Here is a 20,468-nt window from a genome sequence, read left to right as displayed (position 1 = left end):
TTAGAGCAGAAGCCCAGACTCTCTCTTTGACCACCAGTGTCCAGTGTGTGCTGTCCTGCACTGAACACCTTTACAGAAAGCTGATATAGAAACACTACAATCCAAACTCCAAATTCTTGATTAAGAAATTAGGTTCTATCTGATCTACAACCTTTCCCTTACTCCATGTATATTTACTGTTTTAATATTCAGTGAACTATGAAGGTGAAACCTGCAGCAGATGATCTACAGAAGTGAAACTTCTGGTGAAGTTCTGTTAAGAAGATATTTGCATAGACAGAAGACACGTTGCACTGAGCGCTCCATGCTTCAGTGCTCTGGGAGTGTTTATAGTCCTGTGAGTTTAACACTTCATGACTGAGAGCTGCTACAGCAACTTCTTCACCCACAGCAGCCATGACTTTCATCCCCATCTTCATCTGGACTCTGATCTTCTGCACTAGAGGTGAGACACTGACTACTTTCACAGCTAGCATGTAATGAACATCTTCAGTTAAAATGTTATTAAACAAAGTTCACAAAAAGTTAATAAAAGTCAAAAATGTGAAAATACTTCTACTTTATTTCTGTTTCTCCAGAGTCTATAAGTCAGGTGACTGTGACTCAGACTCCTGAAGTAAAATCTGCTCTTCCAGGAGACACCGTCACCATCAGCTGTAGAACCAGTCCTGAGGTGTATCAAAGCTTGGGTTATCAACCTCTTTCCTGGTATCTACAGAAACCTGAAGAAGCTCCTAAACTCCTGATAAAAAAAGCAAGCGAGTTAGAGTCTGGAACACCAGCTCGATTCAGAGGCAGTGGATCTAGATCTGACTTCACTCTGACCATCAAAGGAGTCAAGCCTGAAGATGCTGGAGATTATTACTGTCAGAGTTATCATAGTGGTGGTGTGTTCACAAAGTGATACAGAGTCGTACAAAAACCTCCCTCACTCAGTCAGGCTGCACAGAGACTGCACTGCTGCAGTGGGATCTACTGCAGGTGCTGAGTTGGAGGATGTGAAACAGCACAATCACACTCTGTGGAGGAGAGAAAACACACCACACTGACTCACTACTGATTATAATCCATATTATTCAGAATGGCATTCTTAACTCAGAGTATCATGTGGGTCTACAGTGTACACTTTACCAACTTCTGCAGTTTTCACAGCAGTACGACTGAATAATGATCAAATTCTTAGTGTAGAACCTGAACACAGCATCTTACTGTAGACCTGTAAAGCATCATGGTCAAAATTCTACAGTAAAAATATTTTATCCTATGAATTACAAAACATTCTTTTAACCTTGATTCATTTCTATTAGTTTCAGCAATAATCCATCTTAACCCAGAAATACATTCTCAGTTATTTCCAACCTAGATATTAGTCTTTATCATCTCACAGACAGAAGGACGTCTTTCTATCCTCCATAATCACAGAAAGCTGCAGTCAGTGAGATGATAAGTAGTGAAACATACACAGAGAAAGACGTCCAGTCTTTTAGATAAACAGACATATGCTAGTGGTCTGTTTCCTCAGCTTACTAACGTTACTAGCCAAGCCGTTTCAGCTCATATGGTTCAGCTGGTAGACAGTCAGTCTGTGAAGATGTAGTAAACTGATAGCAAGTGTGAAAAGTGGAGCTGAAAGCTTAATTTCCTTCCGTTTATTCCAGTAGAGATTAATAAGGAACTCTCCATGCCGTCACTCTACGGTACATTGCTATGGTACATAATGGTAGCCACACTGCACTGGGAGAGAGACGTTACAGAGAGGCTCTCCTTTCTTAGCTAGTGTGCTAGTGTTCATAGAATTACCAAAATTAACAATTTGTACATGAAATTTTGATAGATTTTGTTTTCTGGAATTTAGTTGATGATGTTGCCATGTTGGTGATGCTAGCTAACATTAGCTAACTTAATTTAGTGAAGATTTTCACTCATTTCCTTTTGCTATCTATAACAAAATTAATTTACTATATATACATTAAAAACATTTTAAAATGTTAAAAATGATTATCATAAATGTTTTCTTTATTGTACAGTATATCATTATTTTATAGAGCTTAATACACAATATTAAAATGAATGCAGTGATGCCTTTAAAGGCAGTCTAATAATCTGTGCTAAAATGTGATAGTAATTACAGAGCTGTGATTATTACTGTAACCATGGTTACAGTTCTGTTATTCTCACTGTAATACAAATGACAGTAAAGTTGGCAGGCACAGACAGAAGTACCTTTCGAAGGCTGTAGAGCGGTCAAGAAGTGTCCTTTGTAATTTGTATCTGGTTTGTCAGTGATTGTAACGCTGCATGGAGCTTCTCTTTTGCTGCTACAGTCAGACTGCTTGGTCGTCTTTATGATGTTATTTTAATAACTTTGATTATGATTTTATTTCAAGTAATTTACCATTATAACAAAACTTTGATCCATTAAATTTCAACCATTAAAGCAAATCAACCACCTGGGATGCTACAGCCACCACATAGCAAACCCATAGCGACACCATAGCAACCATTGAGCAAAATCTGTTACACCCTTCTGACCTTGTAGCTACATGGATGTGGATTATCCACTGGGGTTTGTGAAACCATTTTCCTTCAGGAAGTGTAAATGATGATGTTAATGAAGAGAGTGTGTGTTTCCACGTGCAGTAGTTAGTCTACAGGGACTGGATCAGTCATTGTAAATGATGCTGATAGTGAAAATGATTTCTGGTGTTTGGAACAGAAAGTGTCAAACAGAAATGAGAGCACTGTTTCAGATTCTGAAAGAAAAGCTTTTATTTGAATGAAAATTTGACATTTCCTCATTAAAAGACATTTAAAAGACAACTAAGAGAAAGAAGCTGATCTTCTGATGCAGAGTGAGGCGGAGGTGTGTGAGAGAGCTCACAGGCCAGAGCAGTGGTCTGCGCTCACTGTTTTGCTGACCGGAGTCTGGGAGTCCTTGGTGGCCTCACAGGTCACTGTGTTTTTCAGCCACTGCTGCTGGTCGAGGGTCAGGGTGCTGCTCCAGCTGTAGAGGCCGTCGTCCTTTAGAAGAGCGGGGCTGTGACTGACCCCCGAGCTCCAGCTGCTACTGCCCACCTTCCAGCTCAACTTCCAGTCTGAGGGGAAGCCCCTGCTCCCCATACACAGCAGTGTGGCCCTCTCTTGCTCCAGCTCTACACTGGACGCGGGCAGGACTGTCAGGGTGGGCACTGTGTCACCTAGGAGACACACAGAGACAATGATCCAGTGATAATTACCTACTAATCAATGTTTCCTACACTGGAAAAGCAGCAGCTGGAGAACAGAAACTGTGATTCTGGTTTTATGGTACAGAATTTGGTACTCAAATCAGGCACTAGTGCATTATGGGTATTAGCCTCTGCTGGGGTGCACTGCTTGAACGCTGCCAATTTCAGTGTGTTGTACGATTACTGGATAGGAAGTACTGGAGTTCACTATATAGTGAACAGTGTACAGTTTCAGATATTTCCATACAGACAGCAAAAGCTCTCATTCAGTCAGTACAGAGAAACAGCTGTAGAAGCAATGAGAGGACTGACTTTCGACTGTGTGTGTGTGTTTGTGTGTGTGTGTGTGTGTGTTTGTGTGTATGTGTGTGTCAGTGTTTAGTGGTGCATCACAAATGTTTCTAGTCAAATGAAACCCTCCTGGATACTTTGCCAACACACTGTATACATTTCTATATCTTAGATATCTATCAAAATACATTCAATTGAAAAAGATGTTCATTTATGGACAAAAAAAAAAAAAAGCTGAAAATTTAAATCTATACATTCTTAATCGTGTATTAAAAACTGAAAGTTCTACTGCGCTGATCATAATGTATTTTATTTCCTTATTTTTTATGATGTAGAAATATGCTTCCACAACATTTTATTAAAATAAATTACATTTAAATAAATGAATGCAAGCTATTTTTAGTCATATAGAAATAGGAATTTGGAATGTCACTTTTAACCTTCATGTCTAGTTAATGTAAATAAATTATTTATTAATGCTAGAACGCAACAGAACCAATGAAACTAACAAACAAAGACCTCACCCCAAAACCGCGCTCGTCAGGCGCTGATGAACTTACTCGACTCAGGTGCAAGGGAACCGGACGCCAAATCACCCTGGCGACCAACCGGTGAACCAGACAGTGAACTCCTGAACGTGAAAACCGCTCCGATAGAGCATATACTACTTGAACTCGTAGACCTTCCCAGAAGTCTCCAGAACATGAAGCCAACCTTACAGCTTGGCATTGCAAGAGTAATTCTCAGCGCCGAGGCATCTGCGTTTGCTCCCTTTGTACCCCAGCTCTCAGGTGAAACAAATCAGACATAAACAGAAAACATGGTGCCTTACTGCGACCGCTGTCAACATAAAAGTCCCTAGTGGGAAAACCAACGGGAGAAACAGAAAGTACGTGAACATTGAAATCAACCCAACATCGACTGAAAAGTCCCAAGGAGCCTGTGGACCGCGGCCCAAAGCCGCCCCTGGGGGGAGGGCGCGGCGCCGCAGGGCTGACAGTACCCCAAGGCGGCCGGTCGGGTCCCCCAACGGGAACGCCCCGGTCGCCGGCTAGATGCCTGAGAACCCAGAACGTCCGGGAGCGGGCCCACTCGGTCCGACGAGACGGGCTGTGGCACCTGCCGACTGGAGAGCCCTCCACGGGCGGGGGCCCGCGACTTCTTGGGGCGACCACGAGGCCTGGGAGCCGGCTTGTCCGGACAGCATTCATGGAACTCCTCGACCAAGGCCGGGTCCAGGACGTTACTAGCTGGTTCCCAGGAGCGTTCCTCCGGGCCATACCCTTCCCAGTCCAGCAGATACTGCAGTCGGCCCCCGCGCCGTCGGGAGTCCAGTACTCGCCGGACCGTGTAAGCAGGAGTCCCTTCCACCTCTACAGGCTCCGGCGGCGTGTCCACCGGGGTGGCCTCGTCCAGGGGCCCAGACACCACAGGCTTGAGCTGCGACACATGAAACACAGGATGTATACGTGAGTGTGGGGGTAAACGAACCTTAACAGAAACCTTGTTGATGTGCTTGACAACCTCGAATGGACCCATGTACTTAGCTGCCAGTTTCTGAGATGGAAGACCAGTCCGAATGTCCCGTGTGGAGACCCATACGTGATCTCCAGGCGCGTATGACGGGGTCTCCCCACGCTTCCGATCGGCCTGTGTCTTGTAGCGCCGAAGGTCTGGATGTGCTGATGGGTCTTGGCCCAGACGGCTTCGCTGCGGCGCATCCATGCATCGACTGCTGGTATCTGGGTGTCCGCAGCAGTCCAAGGGGCCAACGGGGGTTGGTAGCCTAACATACACTGATAGGGGGTGAGGCCAGTGGTCGCGCACCTCAGCGAGTTCTGGGCCATCTCGGCCCAAACCAGATACCGCGACCAGTCGCTGGGGTAGTCGTGACAGTAGATCCGCAGAAACTTCCCCAGTTCCTGGTTAGTGCGCTCGCACTGGCCATTGGTCTGAGGGTGGTATCCTGAGGAAAGACTTACACTCACCCCCAGGTGCTCGCAAAACGCACCCCACACCCGGGATGTGAACTGGGCTCCTCGGTCTGATACTATGTCCTCCGGGATTCCGAAATTCCGGAGGATGTGGGAATGTAGGGAACGGGAACGGGATGAACTTAACCCCCCTCGAGAAGCGATCCACCACAGTCATCACCACCGTGTAACCCCCGGATTCGGGCAGATCCGTGACAAAGTCCACCGCCAGGTGAGACCACGCACGGTCGGGGACGGGCAGAGGCATGAGCTTCCCCGAAGGGAGCACCTTGGGGGTTTTGCACAGGGCGCAGGTGCTACATGAAGCGATTATACGGTGAATGTCTGCCCGCATCCCTTCACACCAGTACTTGGCTGCCAGTAGGTGGAAAGTACTGGTCTCACCTGGGTGGCCGGCCGTTGGAGAGGCGTGGGCCCAGCCAATGAGCCTATCCCGGAACGTGCTCGGTACGTAGACTTTGTCTGGGGGGCACACCGTGGGAACGACGGTGCAGGAAAGCGCCTCGGCTATCTCCGTATCTAGGTCCCATTGAATCGCCGCGACTGAGACAGAAGGTGGTAATAAGGGTACCGGGTCGGCCTCCCCACCCTCCGCCGTTTGGTGGATGCGGGAGAGGGCATCCGCCTTAGTGTTACAGGAGCCCGGCCTGTACGTGATGTGAAACTGGAACCTGGCGAAAAACAGGGACCACCTGGCTTGCCTGTGGTTCAGCAACTGTTCGAGGGCAGACAGGACCAACGGCATGGGATAGGGGAAGCGCCTGGTAATAGCGTTAAGTGCCCGGTAGTCTATACACGGCCTCAACCCCCCCCCCTTTCTTCTGAATGAAGAAAAACCCTGACGCTACGGGAGACTTAGACGGCGTGATGTACCCCTGTGCTAAGGCTTCGTCTATATAATCCTCCATCGCCCGTTCCTCCTCCCTAGTGAGGGGGTAAACTCGTGCTTTAGGTAAGACCGCTCCCTCTACTAGGTCGATGGCGCAGTCGTATGGGCAGTGGGGGGGAAGCTTAGCAGCACCGGACTTAGAGAAGACATCTACAAGGTCCTCATACTCGGATGGCAAGACGACTAGGGATTCTGGTTCAGGGCTCTCCACAGAGGTGGACCCGACGCTAAGGGGGGCGAGATTGAGGCAGTGTGTGCGGCAATATGAGGACCAAGATACTATCTCCCTGTCTGGCCAGGAGATGTGAGGGTTGTGTTTACTAAGCCATGGCAGACCTAGTATCAGAGCATGCTCGGAGGCCGGGAGTACCAGCAGTGAGGCCTCCTCCTGGTGTAGGAAACTCGCGGCTAGGTGGACCCCAGTGGTCACGTGGGTAATGGGGCGAGGACCCATGGGCTGCCCGTCCAGGGTGGTGATGCGGAGAGGTCTCTGGAGTTCCTCCACCGGGATTCTCAGACGCTCCACAATGTCGGCCCTCAGGAAGCTCCCCTCTGCGCCGCAGTCGATCAACGCTGCAACACACAAACACTGGGACCGGTAGGTCACTAATACTGGCAACGTGATCGACCTAGACACTAGCCCCGGAATGGGCAGACTCACCGCATTAGCGCGGTGTTTGGGCGAGAAGCCATCAGGATCCTCCTCCGGCAGTCTCTGCGACGAGGCCCTGCATCCCCGCAGTAGAAGCACAGCCCCTCTCTGGTCCTACGACTGCGTTCCTCCGGTGCCAAGCGGCCGATACCCACCTCCATGGGCTCACTCTCAGGCGGAGGCCGCCGTACCCGCTGAACTGGAGAGTCCTATACTCCCTGGCGCACCTTGGCTGGCCTGCTTCTTGGGGCAGGCGACCAATCCCCCAGCTCCGTGGGGTCTGAGGTGAGTAGGGCGACCAGGGTCTCGCCCCGACAGGCCAGCTCCCGCTGCAGATGGGGGTTTAACCCGTTATGAAACAGGGCCAAGAGGGCCGGCTGATTCCATCCGCTCCCTGCCGCCAGAGTACGGAACTCCAGGGAGCATTGAGGGAGCATTGAGCCCTGCTCCATGCGCAGCAGCAGGTCGCCCTTGGTGAGTCCCTCTCGGGGGTGTAGAAACACCGCCTTAAAATGTTTAAGGTATTCCGAGAGGGATCCTTCGCTAAGCTCCGTCCAGGTGGCAGTGGCCCAATCCAGAGCCTTCCCTGCAAGCCGGGATACTTTTTTTTTTTAAGAACCAGATAAAGCTGACCTCTGGGATCTTCCTCTCCTTTTCTACTAATAAACACTTGACCAACATCATCTGCACTAACAATATCACACTTAGCCTGCAGATACTGGCACCATTATTCCAGAGAACACAGTCCTACTGCTTCACAATGCTTCTAAGTGTGTCATGCTTCTGATTTCCAGCTCGATTCAGAGGCAGTGGATCTGGATCTGACTTCACTCTGACCATCAGTGGAGTCCAGACTGAAGATGCCGGAGATTATTACTGTCAGAGTTTTCATAGTGGTAATGTGTTCACACAGTGATACAGAGTCGTACAAAAACCTCCCTCACTCAGTCAGGCTGCACAGAGACTGCACTGCTGCAGTGGGATCTTCTGCAGGTGCTGAGTTGGAGGATGTGAAACAGCACAATCACACTCTGTGGAGAAGAGAAAACACTACACCAATTTCATACATTTCTTTTTTTTACATCTCCTTTCTTTTTACTGGATCAAGTCTATCTGTTTTTGCTCTGTCTATTTACTTCCAGTTTCAACAATCTTCTCCTGATCTTCCTCCAGTTGAACCTTCAGTCTTCTCCTGATCTGAAGCTCCTGCTGCTGCTGCTTCTGATTCTGTGTCTCTGCTGCAGTAATAAGCAGAAAGTAGTCTTTATTAAGACATCTCTCCAGAACTCCAGAAGTCTAGTTCATTCACTCATAGATGTATGATTAGACATTTAGTGGACATTTTTCATTTAATAGATATAGAGAAGGTGAGCACTGGACAAGGAGCAATTTCATTAGGCTTTCAGAGAGATATGATGGTTATTTACCAGTAAGAGAAGTCAAAACAGGGATAAACATTAATAGTTATCTCTGAAGAAAACGGTCAGTGCAGTGGTTCTAAAATATCTTTAACTGGATATTGAATTCTGTGTGTGTTTGACATGCTCAGTAGTTCTCATTTTAAATCAAAATAATCACAAAAGTTAAAGTTCTTCAGGTTTTGTTGACGGTGCCTGATGTGAAATAATCCTAATTAGACAATGGAATAATGCAAAAATGACAGAATTTATAGAACCAAGTATTTCAGAGTATCTGTGACAGTTTCTACAGGATTAAGGCAAGTTTCTAGAAAGTATAGATACCTTTTATAGTGATCTAAAATGTGTTTTCTGTCAATATATTTCTCCAACCAGTGTCTTCAGATGCAGTGTTAAACTCATTAACACTCAGCAGCTCACAGAGTCCCTCATAAAAAAAATAAAAAATAATAAAAAAAAAAAACAGTAAAAGTTGAGCACTGTTAAAATCCCCCCTGCTGGTAGTTCACTACAACATTACACTTAACTCAGTGAGTTTTTCAGGCCTTCAGTGAAATTTCACGGTTCTGGACAATCAAGAGATTCAGTAAACATTAATAAAAGTTTATTGTCAATTCTAAATAAAACAGTCAGTCAGTGCAGTGATGCTCTAAGATGATGTTGAATTCTGGTAAGTGTTCTTATGGATGGAACCGCATTTTCTACCAGCTGGAGGTCTTTGTCTGTTATTGTTGTAGGAAGTGCCGTGAGAAACACATCACAACAGTCCTATATACACCATGTATTCACCAAGAACTGCCTTCCACAGTTAAAGACACTGAATCAGAATGAAATACAGCTGATAAACATCATAATCAGGAGAAGTCGGAGCAGAACCAGGACAGACCCAAACCATAGGCCAATTAGGAAGTGTCCAATCTGACATAACTACAGAGGCACTAGTTTCATTAGAAGCATTGTGAAGCAATAGGACTGTGTTCTCTGGAATAATGGTGCTAGTATCTGCAGGCTAAGTGGGATATTGTTAGTGCAGATGATGTTGGTCAAGTGTTTATTAGTAGAAAAGGAGAGGAAGATCCCAGAGGTCAGATTTATCTGGTTCTTAAAGTTTTTGAGTTCTTCTCTTCTGGTCCTGGTCACTGGATGGCAAGTGCCCTCCACAATGTGGTCATGCTCAAGCACAACTGATTCATTACCATAATTACTAGGTTTACCATGTGTGATTGATCACACACATCATCAAACTGTACTGGACACTGGCCATTCAGAACTGGATCAGTAAAACTATTCTTTCAGGACCCTAGACACAGTGGAACCCAGGTGAGCATCACCACTCCTGTGTCTCTCTGAAACTCAACACTGACCTCCAAACTCAGCTCAGAGAGGATCAGGAAGATCCAGCTGTGCTGATGGAGGAACTGCAGCTTCTTCTCAGAAATCTTAGAGCAAAAGTCCAGCACTGAACTCCTTTACCTTTACTTAATAGCTGAAGTCAAGTCAAGTCAGATTTATTTGTATAGCGCTTTTTACAACTGTTGTCGTGTTAAAGTAACTTTACATAAATAGTGATTAATAAAAGACAGAGACAAAGAAGAAAGATAAAAACAACATAAGACATGAAGGATCAAAGACCCCCAGTGAGCAAGCCAACGGTGACAGTGGCAAGGAAAAACTCCCTCAGAGCTGGAGGAAGAAACCTTGGGAGGAACCAAGACTCACAAGGGGGACCCATCCTCCTCTGGTCAGAACTATTTAAACATTAATGATAAAAATTACCAAACCAGGTATAACAGATTTATAACAGATAGTTATTAACATGGTAACTAAACAGGTAGCAGTGGTATGCGGGTGAGTCGCTGGTCTGGTATGGGTGGTGGTGGGTGGGGGGCCTGCTGGTTGGACCGGTAGGTGGCAGCTGGTTTGACGAAGGTAGAGGTAAGGTGCACGTATTTGTCACTGTGCAGTGTACAGCAAAATGTGTCCTCCGCATTTAACCCATCTGGTAGTGAACACACACTCACACACACACACATGTGTTAGGGGCAGTGAGTACACACACACCCCCAGAGCGGTGGGCAGCCAACTCCAGCGCCCGGGGAGCAGAGAGGGTAAAGGGCCTTGCTCAAGGGCCCAACAGTGAGCAGCTTGCCGAGCAGCTTGCCGAGCCCGTAATCGAACCCACAACCCTGTTATCGATTTCCCGACGCTCTAACCGCTGAGCCAGCACTGCCCATGCTGGGAGATGCTGGAGCTGTTGGGGGACCTCAGCAGGCAATTTTTCATCAGGTCGGGCTGGGTGGCCATTTACTCTGAGAAGGTAAAAAGAGAGGGTTAGTTCTGAGAGGAATTTCATGGAGAGCAGAGAATGTTGGGCAGTATCAGATTGTGTCTGACGACTCTGGCAGGTCTGACTATAACAGCCTAATTAAAAGGAGAGAGGCAGAAGGTAACACGGACATGGGAGCACCATGAAAACGCCTGCATCTATCTGCTCCACTGTCAACAAACCTGAGTGATCGCAGGTAAGCAGCGAGACAACAGCTCCAGCATCTCAGTGTACTACAATTCCCTGGGTCCGCGAACCCCTGGACCTGCAACCTTTGTCTAAAAAACATTAATTACCAAAAGCTAAACTAAACATATAAGTTTTCAGCTTGGATTTAAAGATTGAGACTGTGTCTGAGTTCCGAACATTATCTGGAAGGTTATTCCAGAGTTGGGGAGATTATAAGAAATGGCTCTTCCCCCTGCTGAGGTTTTCTGAATTTAGGAAACGAGTAAGAGGCCAGCACCCTGAGATCTAAGTAGACTTGATAGTTCGTAATATGTAATAAGATCCTGCAGGTACTCAGGAGCGAGGCCATGTAGGGCCTTATATGTTAATGGAAGAATTTTGTAATCAATACGGAATTTAACTGGGAGCCAATGAAGTGCTGATAGAACTGGACTGATATGGTCAAATTTTCTAGTTTTAGTAAGGACCTGCAGCATTATTGAGGTTCCTGCTGGAACAACCTGACAGTAGTGCATTACAGTAATCTAGCCTTGAGGTAATAAAAGCGTGTACTAGCTTTTCTGCGTCCTGTAGAGATAAGGAGTTTCTTAGTTTGCTGTTACAGTGGTAACATGTATAATGTAAATACTAGCGGTCCTAAATAGAGCCTTGAGGAACTCCATATCTTACTTCTGTGTAATTTGAAAATAGATCTTTTATCTTTACAAACTGATAGCGTCTCATTAGATATGTTTTAAACAACGATAGGGCTGTTCCTGTGATTCCAACCATTTTCTCTAATCTTTCTAGTAATATAGTATTATCCATTGTATCAAAGGCTGCACTAAGGTCTAGTAGGGCTAATAAAGATACATAGCCTTGATCAGAGGCAAGAAGGAGATCATTTGTAATCTTCACTAGGGCTGTCTCTGTGCTGTGATTGGATCTAAATCCAGATTGGAATTTCTCATAGATGTAATTTTTACTCAGGTATAAGCAGAGTTGTTGGGCCACAGCTTTTTCTAATATCTTGGATACAAATGTTAAGTTGAAGATGGGTCTGTAATTAGACAATACACTGGGGTCAAGGTTTGGTTTCTTGATTAAAGGTTTTATGACTGCTGATTTAAGGGTTTGGGGTACATGCCCAAGGCTAAGGGATGAATTTACAATTGTTAAAAGAGGTCTGATTATAATTGGGAGAATTTCTTTTAGCAATTTAGAGGGAATTGGGTCGAGTGGACAGGTTGTACAATTTGATGAGGAAATTTTTCTAGTTCAGGCTGTGGAACTGGGTAGAAGGCCTTCAGCCTTTGTTCTACAACTAAGTTATATTCTAAAGCAACTACATCAGGTGACGGCCATGTTTGATTTATTAAGCAGGGTTGGATTTGTTGTCTAATATTTTCTATTTTATTATTAAAATAGTTCATAAAAACATGGTTAAAGATGTTGGGATCTGGGGTTGATAATCTGCCTGGTTTTAGTAAGTTTAGAGATCTCACTAAAAAGAACTCTTTTTTTTGTTTTTCTTGATCAGCGAGGCCAAATACACTAAGCAAGCTTTAATGAGTGCCTTTCTATATTGACTAAGGCTGTTCTTCCATGCAGAGTGTTTGAGAGTTTGATCACTATACCACGGTGCGAGCCTTTTTTGCCTCATCATTTTACTTTTAAATGGTGCTACTTTAGGGTTGATCAAAGGGTATTTTCTAGATCGTTGGTTAATTAAATGAGCTTCGTTTGGTCTGACGGAGTGTAAGCTAAGGTCGATAGGGGTGGGAGTTTTTTAGTAAACTGTACAGCGGTCATTGGGGTTATTGTGCGCTTTAGATAGTGTTGGGGGGCCAAATTAACATTTTGCCTAAGATGTAGCTCAAAGGAGATTAGATAATGGTCTGATATTACTGACCTCTGAGGTACAATATTTAGATGATCAATGCTAACACTCAGGGTCAGGACTAAATCTAGGGTATGGTTACAGTAATGTGTGGGTCCAGTTACGTTTTGTGTGATTCTGACAGAATCTAAACTTGATACAAATGCCTTTGATAATGGAAAGCTGAAACAGAAACACTACAATCAAAACTCAAAATTATTGAATCAGAAATTAGGTTCTATCTCATCTCCAACCCCTCCCTCACTCCATGTATATTTACTGTTTTAATATTCAGTGAACTATGAAGATGCATAGTTGTACCTGCAGCAGATGATCTACAGAAGTGAAAGTTCTGGTGAGGATCTGTTAAGAAAATATTTGCATAGACAGAAGACACGTTGCACTAAGCGCTCCATGCTTCAGTGCTCTGGGAGTGTTTATAGTCCTGTGAGTTTAACACTTCATGACTGAGATCTATTACAGCAACTTCTTCACCCATAGCAGCCATGACTGTCATCCCCATCTTCATCTGGACACTGATCTTCTGCACTAGAGGTGAGACACTGAGTCAGATTGAACTTTCACAGCTAGCATGTATTGAACATCTTCAGATAAAATGTTATTAAACAAAGTTCACATAAAGTTCATAAGAGTCAAAAATGTAAAAATATTTCTGCCTTACTTCTGTTTCTCCAGAGTCCAAAGGTCAGGTGACTGTGACTCAGACTCCTGAAGTAAAATCTGCTCTTCCAGGAGACACCGTCAGCATCAGCTGTAGAACCAGTCCTGAGGTGTATCAAGATTGGGGTTATCAACCTCTTTCCTGGTATCTACAGAAACCAGGAGAAGCTCCTAAACTCCTGATAAAAAAAGCAAGCGAGTTAGAGTCTGGTACACCAGCTCGATTCAGAGGCAGTGGATCTAGATCTGACTTCACTCTGACCATCAGTGGAGTCCAGTCTGAAGATGCCGGAGATTACTACTGTCAGAGTTTTCATTATATCAGCAGCATCAACCTGTTCACACAGTGATACAGAGTCGTACAAAAACCTCCCTCACTCAGTCAGGCTGCACAGAGACTGCACTGCTGCAGTGGGATCTACTGCAGGTGCTGAGTTGGAGGATGTGAAACAGCACAATCACACTCTGTGTAGGAGAGAAAACACACCACACTGACTCACTACTGATTATAATCCATATTATTCAGAATGGCATTCTTAACTCAGAGTATGCAGATTTCACAGCAGTACCACTGAATAATGATAAAATTCTTACTGTAGAACCTGAACACAGCATCTTACTGTAGATCTGTAAAGCTTCATGGTCAAAATTCAGTAGAGGGTGAATTCTACAGTAAATATATTTTATCCTGTAAATCACAATACAGTACTTTTAAGCAGAACTCATTTCCAGTAGCAATAATCCATCTTCACCAATCTTACATTCTCCATTCTCAGATATTAGTCTTTATCGTCTCACAGACAGAAGGACGTCTTTCTATCCTCCATAATCACAGAAAGCTGCAGTCAGTGAGATGATAAGTAGTGAAACATACACAGAGAAAGACGCCCAGTCTTTTAGATAAACAGACATATGCTAGTGGTCTGTTTCCTCAGCTTACTAACGTTACTAGCCGAGCCGTTTCAGCTCATATGGTTCAGCTGGTAAACAGTCAGTCTGTGAAGATGTAGTAAACTGATAGCAAGTGTGAAAAGTGGAGCTGAAAGCTTAATTTCCTTCCGTTTATTCCAGTAGAGATTAATAAGGAACTCTCCATGCCGTCACTCTACGGTACATTGCTATGGTACGTAATGGTAGCCACACTGCACTGGGAGAGAGACGTTACAGAGAGGCTCTCCTTTCTTAGCTAGTGTGCTAGTGTTCATAGCATCACCAAAATTATCAATTTGTACATGAAATTTTGATAGATTTTGTTTTCTGGAATTTAGTTGATGATGTTGCCATTTTGGTGATGCTAGCTAACATTAGCTAACTTTATTTAGTGAAGCTTGTCACTCATTTCCTTTTGCTATCTATAACTAAATTAATTTACTATCTATACATTAAAAACATTTTAAAATGTTAAAAATGATTATCATAAATGTTTTCTTTATTGTACAGTATATCATTATTTTATAGAGCTTAATACACAATATTAAAATGAATGCAGTGATGCCTTTAAAGGCAATATAATATTCTGTGCTAAAATGTGATAGTAATTACAGAGCTGTGATTTTTAGGCACTGTGTAGACACAGACAGAAGTACCTTTCGAAGGCTGTAGAGCGGTCAAGAAGTGTCCTTTGTAATTTGTATCTGGTTTGTGTCACGCCCGCGCCGCCGCGCCCGCCCCAGAGGCGGTCCCGGGCCGCGGCTCACAGGAAAGAATGAACTATTTGTTAATGTACCATGTCATGTTTATTCATGGAAGGACTTTTATGTTCAAATGGACTTTCGGGTTGACGCCCCTTGTCGCCATTTTGGTTTCTGGTTTTGTTTGTCAGGTGACTGTTCATTGTCTGGTTAATGTGTTACACCTGTGGGCTGGTGTATTTAAGTAGGGCTAGTACCAGCTGCTGGTTGCTGAGGATTACCCTTAGTGCACCACATGCACCCAGGTTATTCAGTTCACGGTATAGACTCAGTATTCACCGGTCTGGTCTGTAGAGTGCTTCCTTGTACAAGAGGACTCTCTCTCTAACTAGCTAGGCAGCTCTCATCTCAGGGTCCATTAGGGAGCTACTGCAGCGCTACTCTATATGTCCTAGTTCATAGCTTTCCCAGGCTCGGCTTGGAAGGTTATGTTTCGGAGTAGCGGTATTGGCTCAGCCCCAGCAGCTAGCACTGCCCTAGTGCCTCACCAGCCCCAGGTGTGTTCCTTTTGTTTGCCCAGTATGGTTTGTCACAGTTGTGTTTAGTTCTTCCTTATCCCTTATAATTGGTGCTGCATTTCTGTTTTGTTTATGGTTTATTGTTATCAATAAACTCCTTGCTTTGGTACATCCCCTGCGAGTGTTCTCCCGTCATTGTCAGACCGAGTGGATCATGACAGTTTGTCAGTGATTGTAACGCTGCATGGAGCTTCTCTTTTGCTCTTTTTAATCAATTGTTTTGATTAATGACAATAAAGAAATCATTATACTGACAACTTATACAAATGTAACCTAACTGTACTCAACTGTATTTAATTAGTCCAAGTAAACTTCATGTTTCCAGCTTAAACATTACCTGCTAATAAACTTGCAATATAACCCTGTGGTAATGCAAGAGTGACCACTGCAGTAATCAGCCAGCCCAGAGTCACACTCAGAACTCAGAACATGGTATCTTGCTCTTACAGCCTTCATCACTGAGGCCAGACAGTCAACCATTGTATTATATAAAAGAATAAATACACTCAGATGTGAAGGCAGCCTGGGAGGATTAATTACACACTTGTGGAGAGTGTGAGGGGAGGACATGCCTAAAACACACATGGACAAAACTGTTGGTACCCCTCAGTAAATGACAGAAAAACCCACAATGGTCACAGAAATAACTTGAATCTGACAAAAGTAATAATAAATAAAAATGCTATGAAAATTAACCAAAAGCCAGACATTGCTTTCCAACCATGCTTTAACTGAATTATTAAAAAAATAAACTAATTATACAGACCTGGCCAGAAATGGATGGTATCCTTAATGTAATATTTTGTTGTACAACCTGCAATCAAATGATTCCTGTAAGTGTCAATGAGACTTCTGCACCTCTCAGCAGGAATTTTGGCCCACTCTTTATGAGCAAACTGCTCCAGTTGTCTCAGGTTTAAAGGGTGACTATTCCAGATGGCATGTTTCAGCTCCTTCCAAAGATGCTCAATAGGATTTAGGTCAGAGCTCATAGAAGTCCAATGATTTCCTCTTTAGCCATTCTTGAGTATTTTTAGCTGTGTTTTTTGGGTCATTATCCTGTTGAAAGACCCATGACCTGCAACTGAGACCAAGCTTTCTGACACTGGGCAGCACACTTCTCTCTAGAGTCCCTTGATAGTCTTGATTTCATTGTACCCTGCGCAGATTCAAGACACCCTGTGCCAGATGCAGCCAAGCAGCCCCAGAACATAACAGAGCCTCCTCCATGTTTCACAGCAGGGACAGCGTTCTTTTCTTAATATGCTTCATTTTCCGTCTGTGAACATAGAGCTGATGTGCCATGGCAAAAAGTTACTTTTTTGTCTCATCTGTCCATAGGACATTCTTCATGAAGCTTTGGGGCTTGTCAACATGTAGTTTGGCAAATTCCAGTCTGGCCTTTTTATGATTAGTTTTCAACAATGGTGTCCTCCTTGGTCGTCTCCCATGAAGTCAACTTTGGCTCAAACAATGACGGATGGTGCGATCTGATACTGATGTTCCTTGAGCTTGAAGTTCACCTTTAATCTATTTCAAAGTTTTTCTGGGCTCTTTTGTTACAATTCGTATTATCCGTCTCTTTGATTTATCATCAATATTTCTCCTGTGGCCACATCCAGGGAGTTTGGTTACAGTCTAATGGATCTTAAATTTCTGAGTAATATGTGCAACTGTAGTCACAGGAACGTCAAGCTGCTTAAAGATGGTCTTATAACCTTTACCTTTAACATGCTTGTCTATAATTGTCTTTCTAATCGCCTGAGACAACTTTTTCCTTCGCTTCCTCTGATCCATGTTGAGTGTGGTACACACCATGTCACCAAACAGCACAGTGACTACCTGTAGCCCTATGTATAGGCCCACTGACTGATTACAAGATTGTAGGTGGCACTGATCAAACATAAGGCAAAGCCTAAAGGTCCTGATATTTAATTCAAACAGCTCAGTTCATTCATGCAGTTTCACACAATTGAATAAATTCACCTTAACTCAAAATATTATAACATGTTTGTTTTACACAACTTTTATTCAAAACACATTTTATGAGTGTATCACACAAAACATTTTTAACAAAACAGCTACTGCATTTTAATAGCATTATACAGAATTATGACAAATACCACACTCACACTGCTTTTCACTGAAATAAAATGGTGTTGCTGAAGATAAAAAAAAATCACAGAAGTCATGAATATCCTGAATGGATAAACACGTACAACCTTCACACAAAATATAAATACTTTATATACTGTATACTTAAAAAAACATACTGAAATGTTTAATTTTGAAATAGTCTTTCCCACTTTGAGATCAATGATAGATTTGCCATGATGGACAAATTATATTTCTAAACTCAGGCTAGGAAGCTCATCTGGTTCAAATAACAAGCATTGATTCTATTAATTGTACTTAAAGATGAAAAAAAGTTAATTAGTAGATAAAAAAGTGAAATAATAAAGCTCTGTTGAGAAGAGATTTGCATAGACAAAGACACGTTGTACTGAGCGCTCCATGCTTCAGTGCTCTGGGAGTGTTTATAGTCCTGTGGGTTTAACACTTCATGACTGAGAGCTGCTACAGCAACTTCTTCACCCACAGCAGCCATGACTTTCATCCCTATCTTCATCTGGACTCTGATCTTCTGCACTAGAGGTGAGACACTGATTCAGATTGAACTTTAAGAGCAAACTTTTCTACAATAAACGTCAAAGTTAAAATATTCTTCATACAAAATTTAATAAAATTCATAAGAGTCTAAAATCTGAAAATTTCTGTTTCTCCAGAGTCTATAGGTCAGGTGACTGTGACTCAGACTCCTGCAGTGAAATCTGCTCTTCCAGGAGATACCGTCACCATCAGCTGTAGAACCAGTCCTGCAGTATATTATGACAGCTCATATGGCCACTTTTTACACTGGTATCAGCAGAAACCTGGAGAAGCTCCTAAACTCCTGATCAAACTCGCGAATCAGCTTCAGTCTGGATTTCCAGCTCGATTTAGAGGCAGTGGATCTGGATCTGACTTCACTCTGACCATCAGTGGAGTCCAGCCTGAAGATGCTGGAGATTATTACTGTATGAGCGTTCACTGTCCTAGCAGCTGTGTGTTCACACAGTGATAAAGAGTCGTACAAAAACCTCCCTCACTCAGTCAGGCTACACAGAGACTGCACTGCTGCAGTGGGATCTACTGCAGGTGCTGAGTTGGAGGATGTGAAACAGCACAATCACACTCTGTGGAGGAGAGAAAACACACCACACTGACTCACTACTGATTATAATCCATATTATTCAGAATGGCATTATTAACTCAGAGTATCATGTGGGTCTACAGTGTAGACTGTACCAACTTCTGCAGTTTTCACAGCAGTACCACTGAATAATGATCAAATTCTTACTGTAGAACCTGAACACAGCATCTTACTGTAGATCTGTAAAGCTTCATGGTCAAAATTCAGTAGTAGGTGAATTCTACAGTAAATATATTTTATCCTGTAAATCACAATACAGTACTTTTAAGCAGGATTCATTTTCATTAGTTTCAGCAATAATCCATCTTAACCCAGAAATACATTCTCCATTATTTCCAAACCAGATATTAGTCTTTATCATCTCACAGACAGAAGGACTTCTTTCTATCCTCCATAATCACAGAAAGCTGCAGTCAGTGAGATGATAAGTAGTGAAACATACACAGAGAAAGACGCCCAGTCTTTTAGATAAACAGACATATGCTAGTGGTCTGTTTCCTCAGCTTACTAACGTTACTAGCCGAGCCGTTTCAGCTCATATGGTTCAGCTGGTAAACAGTCAGTCTGTGAAGATGTAGTAAACTGATAGCAAGTGTGAAAAGTGGAGCTGAAAGCTTAATTTCCTTCCGTTTATTCCAGTAGAGATTAATAAGGAACTCTCCATGCCGTCACTCTACGGTACATTGCTATGGTACGTAATGGTAGCCACACTGCACTGGGAGAGAGACGTTACAGAGAGGCTCTCCTTTCTTAGCTAGTGTGCTAGTGTTCATAGCATCACAAAAATTAACAATTTATACATGAAATTTTGATAGATTTTGTTTTCTAGAATTTAGTTGATGATGTTGCCATTTTGGTGATGCTAGCTAACATTAGCTAACTTTAGTTAGTGAAGATTATCACTCATTTCCTATTACTATCTATAACAAAATTAATTTACTATCTATACATTAAAAACATTTTAAAATGTTAAAAATGATTATCATAAATGTTTTCTTTATTGTACAGTATATCATTATTTTATAGAGCTTAATACACAATATTAAATGAATGCAGTGATGCCTTTAAAGGCAGTATAATATTCTGTGCTAAAATGTGAAAGTAATTACAGAGCTGTGATTATTACTGTAACAATGGTTACAGTTCTGTTATTCTCACTGTATTATAAATGACAGTAAAGTTGGCAGACACAGACAGAAGTACCTTTCGAAGGCTGTAGAGCGGTCAAGAAGTGTCCTTTGTAATTTGTATCTGGTTTGTCAGTGATTGTAACGCTGCATGGAGCTTCTCTTTTGCTGCTACAGTCAGACTGCTTGGTCGTCTTTATGATGTTATTTTAATAACTATTTTATTAACATTAAAGCAAATCAACCACCTGGGATGCCACAGCCACCACATAGCAACTGCTAAACAGTGCCATAGCAAACCCATAGCAACACCATAGCAACCATTGAGCAAAATCAGTTACACCCTTCTGATCC

The 20,468-nt window shown here is 43.2% G+C and overlaps 3 gene segments (V, D, J or C); all 3 read left to right on the top strand.

The window, feature by feature from the left end:
- Window positions 1-396: 396 nt before the first annotated feature.
- LOC140549477 (Ig kappa chain V region K16-167-like) lies at window positions 397-904 on the top strand. The segment is given in 2 exon segments: window positions 397-445; window positions 579-904. Coding segments are annotated over 2 exon segments (375 nt in total).
- Window positions 905-13,350: 12,446 nt separating this feature from the next.
- Window positions 13,351-13,875, top strand: LOC140549810 (Ig kappa chain V region BS-5-like). The segment is given in 2 exon segments: window positions 13,351-13,399; window positions 13,541-13,875. Coding segments are annotated over 2 exon segments (384 nt in total).
- A 4,465-nt stretch (window positions 13,876-18,340) lies between these two features.
- On the top strand, window positions 18,341-18,855 carry LOC140549419 (probable non-functional immunoglobulin kappa variable 6D-41). The segment is given in 2 exon segments: window positions 18,341-18,389; window positions 18,521-18,855. Coding segments are annotated over 2 exon segments (384 nt in total).
- Window positions 18,856-20,468: the final 1,613 nt, after the last annotated feature.

This window comes from Salminus brasiliensis, chromosome 2 (assembly GCF_030463535.1).
Source record: "Salminus brasiliensis chromosome 2, fSalBra1.hap2, whole genome shotgun sequence".
Lineage (NCBI taxonomy): Eukaryota > Metazoa > Chordata > Actinopteri > Characiformes > Bryconidae > Salminus > Salminus brasiliensis.
The sequence above is the reverse complement of the archived record's forward strand: the minus strand, read 5'-3'. Positions and strand labels throughout refer to the sequence as shown.